The sequence below is a fragment of the Lutjanus erythropterus genome, chromosome 7, assembly GCF_056507025.1.
Source record: "Lutjanus erythropterus isolate fLutEry1 chromosome 7, fLutEry1.hap2, whole genome shotgun sequence".
NCBI classification, from domain to species: Eukaryota; Metazoa; Chordata; class Actinopteri; order Lutjaniformes; family Lutjanidae; genus Lutjanus; species Lutjanus erythropterus.
The window spans coordinates 16,524,514-16,530,991 of NC_139323.1; the positions used below are offsets into that span (position 1 = coordinate 16,524,514).

At 38.3% G+C, this 6,478-nt stretch overlaps 1 protein-coding gene across 1 annotated transcript; it reads left to right on the forward strand.

Annotated features, from left to right (window-relative positions):
- foxq2 (forkhead box Q2) lies at positions 1-2,118 on the forward strand. The gene is made up of 2 exons (XM_084722193.1): positions 1-504; positions 1,286-2,118. The coding sequence occupies exons 1-2, from the start codon at positions 1-3 to the stop codon at positions 1,658-1,660; spliced, it is 879 nt and encodes a 292-aa protein (XP_084578319.1). The 3' UTR covers positions 1,661-2,118.
- The last annotated feature ends 4,360 nt before the right edge of the window (positions 2,119-6,478 follow it).

The following is a 6,478-nucleotide window of genomic DNA, read 5'->3' on the forward strand; positions in this document are numbered from 1 at the left end:
ATGAGTCTGAGATATCTTAATTCAGAGATGACAATGGAGGACAGAAGCAGCTGCACCGGCGGCAGAGAAAGGCTGGGACTGAGCTTTACTATTGACTACCTTCTGTTCAATAAAGGAGTCAAAGGTTCCAAAGAAGAAGCGACAGGAAGTCGTACAGCCGAGCACACTGCGAGCAACATGCTAAATCATCAGAATCCTAAACCCAAAGAGGTGGAGATTCGCTCTGAGACACAGAAGAAGTTGCTGCAGAGGTCAGAGGTAGAGACTGAAGAAAGGAAAGTCAAAGAAGAGGAGGGGGATGAAGAGCAACGAGAGGAGGGGGAGGAGGAAGTGACCACCACCACATCGACCAGCAGCGGCAGTCTGGAGAAGTCGACGGACAAACCAAACCAGTCATACATTGCACTCATCTCCAAGGCGATCCTGGCGTCAGAGCAAAAGAAACTGTTGCTATGTGACATCTACCAGTGGATCATGGACCACTACCCGTACTTCAAGAGTAAGGTATGTTCACGGCAGTTTCCTTGTGTTTTTCTGTTTACATGGAAGGCAGAGAGCAAAGTATGTGGCACTGTTAGAAAACAATGTTTGTAGTTGGATGATAATGTGAACTAAAAACTGCGATACACAAGACCTCTTTCTGTTGGACTATTTTCAAATGAATCGTGCTTAATTACACTGTAAACTCGTCACATCCAGAAGCCAACAAGTCGTCCAAATCAACAACGGTCAGTGCACTCCAGGACAACTCACAGAAACATTCTCTGATCGGAGTCGCCTAAGGCAGTCATGAGACAAAGCGAATTTGCCCAAAGTCTTCAGAGTCTTTCTTTCAGTCGCTGAAAAATAACGTGGCAGCCATTTTCAGAAGTAAAGCAACCTACTTGGCACAGGTAATCTGTCTGAGTGGTTAGGCAATTAGGTGCTCGCGGGGACACTAGATGATCTTCTTGTTGGCGAATTCGCAAATAAAGTAATCCTGTTGCTAGGTTGCAAACTGCCTGCGCCCATACCAGGTGCAACAACAGATTGGACGTAGCCTAGTGGATTAAAGTTGATCACTGGTTCGGCGTGCTGAAAAGGTAACTCAGGGTGTCGTGTCTTACTGCGATCATATGCGGTCTTGACACGCCATCGTGTATCCTGCCAACAACAGGACAAGGTGATGTCCTGATCAGGATCAGCGATACTTAACAGTCACCTTAATTTTCAATTTGGGAGTCCTGTTGTTTAACTCTTACTTAGTTTTCAGGTGTTAACCACGTTTCTTTATTTTCTCCAACAGGATAAAAACTGGAGGAACAGCGTGCGTCACAACTTGTCCCTCAATGATTGCTTCATCAAAGCAGGCCGCAGTGACAATGGTAAAGGCCACTTTTGGGCGATTCACCCGTCAAACTACCAGGACTTTTCTAATGGGGACTACCACTGCCGGAGGGCGAGGCGAAGGGTACGCAGAGTGGCGGGACAGCTCCCTCTTGCCTCCTTGAGCTCCCCTTACCACCCTGCCTTCGCCCGGCAGCACAGGACGACCTGTTGGTGCTGTCCTCAAGTCCAAACAGTCCCTTTGTCCTGCTTGGCACCAAGACTCTACTGGCCGTGGTCTAGTGTGCAGCCACAAGTGGGGCTCCACCTGGGCCTGAATGCCTCTGTACCCTAAGAATGAATAGTTTGTATTTTTTAGGCATTCTGTCTCATTTGTTAAAAAATTTGTCACAATATCAGAATTTTAAAACTTCTTACTATCCTTACACCAAAAATGATACTTGATACCTCTTTCTACATCATGACAAATAAAAGTCTTAGGCACACAAAATATAATAATTTATTTTTTTCTTTTTTCACTGATCTCTATCTGGTTTTGCTGAGCTGAAAGCCAAATGTCAGACAGGACAATAAAGACTGAACTGATGTCTTGAATAAGCACTTAGATCTTTTTTTTTTCATAGCTTCGGTACTTTCGATACTATAATATAATATAAAACAGATATTGTACTGTTTTAAACAGTATTGAAAAATGAATGATACATTTTACAAGCTCATTTTCGCTAATGAATGTGTCATTAGGTAATGTGGACAATGTTACAATATATTCTGCAAACTAAAGGCAATGTTATTTTAGGGTGTTCATGATTAAATAAAGTGTACAAATCTTGGTGCTTCTTGCATTTGTATTCTGAATGTTTTTAGAATAACAAAAACCCAATGTTTTGCTATAATCTCATTAAATCATATTGAATTCAACAACTTGCAATGTTTTTAATCAGCTGCCTCTCTTGTGTTTTGTGTGTGTGTGTATGTGTGTATGTGCCCACTTGGCCAGTGCATGCAGATTGTACTAAAAGTGAGCCCAATGCTAAAATACCACCCAGCGTTAGATGCTAATTAGTCAAAGCTGTCGGGATGCAAAATCTTCTGCCTTAAGAGACTAAAATCACGGCTTTCCAAAGCCGACTCCCAAGGATACGAGGCCAGATAATCTGAGCAATCCCAAATAGTTTCAAGAAATGGGAAGCTTATCACACAGTGTAATCCGTAACCGCTGCTGCTGCGGAAAGGAGGGCGACCACAGGAGGTCAGGGATGAAGGAAGCAGAGGAAAGGGAAGGAGGCAGGGAGAGAGGGACGGGAGGGGACGCTGATTATTGGAGAGAGGTGGGAGAGCTTTTTTTGGGACTCTGTATTTGTTACTGTAAAAATCAGAACCAACTAATCTTTTCTCATTAACTTGACATAATTGTACAAGTTTTATTTATTCAAGTAAATTAAACTAACAATTTCTATATTTATTTTCAGAACACTTTACTAACAAACATGGGGGTATGCACTGTTTGAGAGTTAAAACTCTCCTGCAACCTTTCTTTTATATAGTTTGAAGAAGACATATATGATGAAAACTTGTGTGTCTCTTTCAAGATAAGTCACAGTTGCTGGTTTCCACAATGATGAAAACTTCACTGTGAACCTTATTGAAGGTTAGTATTGAATTCAGTTCCTCCTCCTTACACTTAAAATTTAATAAACTCACTGGGAGTTTCACACACTGAACAAAGTAGCTCCAACAAGTGTGACTGTAAGTTCTTTGTGTGAAATGAAAAGCTGAGTCTTCAACTTGAGAAAATGTAAGAGAAAGTCAAATTTGTTTGTAATGTTCTTCAGTGTGACTGAACAGTTAATTTATTAATCTTATTTGAACTTTCTTAAGTACACCTGAATTAATATAAAGTTTATTTGACTAGTAAAGTTTATTTGTTTTGAATCATTTCAAAATCACCTCAACTTGTCTTTTCAAATTCAGTCAGCTGAAATTTTTAAGGCAGCCCAGGAACCAGTTAAGTTTTTACAGACAGGGCAGAAAAATAAGGCAACTGAAATAGTGACAGATATAACAAAGATTACGTCAAACACAAAGTCACTGTGAAAATGACTATAGTATCCTATTATTGAGATGTATCTATGACTTCTATCTACTTCTACTTCTACTACTTCTATGACATATCATAAAGGGACTACCTAAAAATTATCATAATTAAAACAGGAACAGTTCACTTATAAGATGACCAAAATATTGCCTTAATAAGAATCAAGTCAATTTTTACCTGTCCGGCTCTCACGTCAATAGTGAAATTCCTCTCTGACTTGCAAAGGTTGGCATTTACATCCACAGTGCTCCAGCCTAAGAGGATTAGGTCATACATTGACTTTTCTGAAGTTTGTTTGTCTCAGCTCATGTGGGCTTCTTATTTGCAAATTATTGAATATTTGAATAAGGCAGGATTTGACGTGAAATTAGATTCTAAACCGACAATAATATGTCAGAGGGATAAAGCTTAAGAGACAGTGAGAGAGCGTGTGTGTTATTCACAACAGTTATATTAGGGCAATGCTCATTAGAACAATGACAAAATCCATCTAATTAATTTATGTTCACCAAATCTTCCTATTCAATGTCAGCAGCTAATTGGAGACCTAATTTGCTTAATTCCCATGAATTGCTCTCTGCATCAAATCCTCTTCAATTCACCAGCTTTAAGGCTTTAATTTGGTTGCATATGTTTGCTGTACACACACACACACACACACACACACACACACACACACACACACACACACACACACACACACACACACACACACACACACACGGTCATACACAAGAATTTACATTTCACACACACGCAACTCCTAAAATCTTTGCAGAAATACACATTTTCTACACATGCAATTGTTCAAATAACAAAATTAGTTTGAGACATGAAGCTTTTTATATACACATTTGAAATAATATATTATTTATAACCAAAAAAAGAACACTTTTAATCATGTTTTCCTCTTAAACACATGCAAAAATGATTAAGATACTGTAAATAAGATCACTTACAGTATGTTCAACAAATCAAATTTTAATTAACTACTTTTCTAGGAGAATGAGATTGAGGTCATGAGCACTGTGTGTGTGTGTGTGTGTGTGTGTGTGTGTGTGTGTGTGTGTGTGTGTGTTCATATGTGCATGTCATTTTGTTAATCTAATGAGATGGGCGGAAGGGTGCAGGGGGCCGTAGATTAGGGCACAAAGATTTGCTCGTGATTAGCAGAGAGTGAGGTAAGAAGATCAGTCCCTGCTGAGATGGCGATGAAACATTATGGCCGTGTTTTAATACAATACATTTACAGCAGCATTCCAAAGCTGATTCCCCATAGCTTACATGTATCTCATTGATTTGACTACACACCCAACATACAACAGTTCACACAACACAGGCTGACCTGCATGAGGAAATAGATCAAAGAGATACACAGGAAAAAAAAAAAGGAAGGGGTTGCCTTGATTTTCCAGCTTGTAGCTCATGTTGTGTGCACACAATTTAACTCAACACATTTTCAGATACATTTAACTGAGTAACTTACTGTAATTGTAGTATCCATAGTATCTCTGCTTTTGTCTTTATGACTCTTCATTCATTCTGAAGATAACCACTGGTTAGAGACAGTTACACAAATTGCACTTATACAAACAACTGGGGATGAAGGCCTACAAAATAACATCTAAATATTAATATATAACCTTTATTCCCTGAAAATTAGCCTACCTTATTATTGAATAAATGCATTTAAAATAATTCAAAGGAGCACTTCATATCAGCAGGTCACTTTAACTGAATTCTTAGCCCTCAGATTTATACTGTAAAACATTTGCTGGCAGGTGGCAAGACAACATTATATTCAGCTGCAGTTCTATGGAATATTTGACTTAAATTCATGAAGGAAATTTATGGAGTAGGGATAGGTCAGATTAAATTACTATCATCTCATGTGTTGTGTGGTGTCGTGCCAGGATGCACACATTTTGAGTATATATTGACTTATTGTATACAGTGCCTGTTATATCGTATTTAGTGTGCTTTTGATTGTGAGAGTTGTTAGTTTGTCACTTGTTAGCGACTATCTTTACCCGCTTCCATCAAGGACCACAATGGAAATAAGCATATAGGTTCTGTATGTTATCCTTGATAGTGTTTGAATAACTGTACATGGAAATCATCCTGTATTTATTTTCTCATTGTCAGTAAATCAATATTTAAGTGTCTCTATGCAATATTAAAACTACTTGTTTGCATGTCTAAAAGCACGCTTTAAGCTGTACAAAACACATCCTTTTAATTAACTGATGTGAGGAGAGATGACGATACCTCGATTTGACTTTTGACCAGTGGGCATTCTTGCTACCTATTTCAACTGTTTGGTTTTTTTTTTGTTTGTTTGTTTGTTTGTTTGTTTTTGTTTTGTTTTGTTTTTTTCAACTCAGAAAAAAGAATTAAGAAACATTTATTTTGGTGGGTTTTTGTTTTTATTATGGTTGATTAAAGGGACAGTTCTCCCCAAAAATCAAACATGCATATTTGTCCTCTGGCCTAGAGTTGTTGAGTTTTGGAGATATCAGCTGTAGAGATTTCTGTCTTCTCTTAAATATAATGGGACTAAATGGCACAAGTCCTGTGTTCCTCCCAGCACCAAAAAAAATCATAATCAAAAACAAACCAAGAGCCTTGTTGTGAGCAGTTACATATAGGAATTACTTTCTTTTCGCTTTCAAATCTACCAAAACTACTTTCCTTCTGATAAAAAGAAAGTAATTCCTACATGGAACTGCTCTCAACAAGGTCTGTGAATTATCTTGAGTAACCAGGTCAGGATTTTTGAAAAGAGACACTAGCGTTGAACTTTTCAAATGTATTTTGGTACCTGCAGCAACACAGGATTTGTGCCATTTAGTCCCATTATATTGGAGACAAGGCAGACATCTCTTTGCCTGACATCTCCCAAACTCTACAACTCACTCTACAAATATCTAGACTAATAAAGAGCACTGCAGAGAAAAATATTTATTTTTCATTTTGGGATGAACTGTCCCTTTATGCTGTCGATCATTTTCTCAATTAATCGATTAGTTGTTTGGTCTATAAAATGTCAGAAAATGG

Excerpts from the sequence above, each read along its gene's own strand:
- foxq2 (XM_084722193.1), top strand. The coding sequence starts at position 1 with ATGAGTCTGAGATATCTTAATTCAGAGATGACAATGGAGGACAGAAGC. Across the intron at positions 505-1,285 it reads ACCCGTACTTCAAGAGTAAG|GATAAAAACTGGAGGAACAG; the intron begins GTATGTTCACGG and ends TTTCTCCAACAG.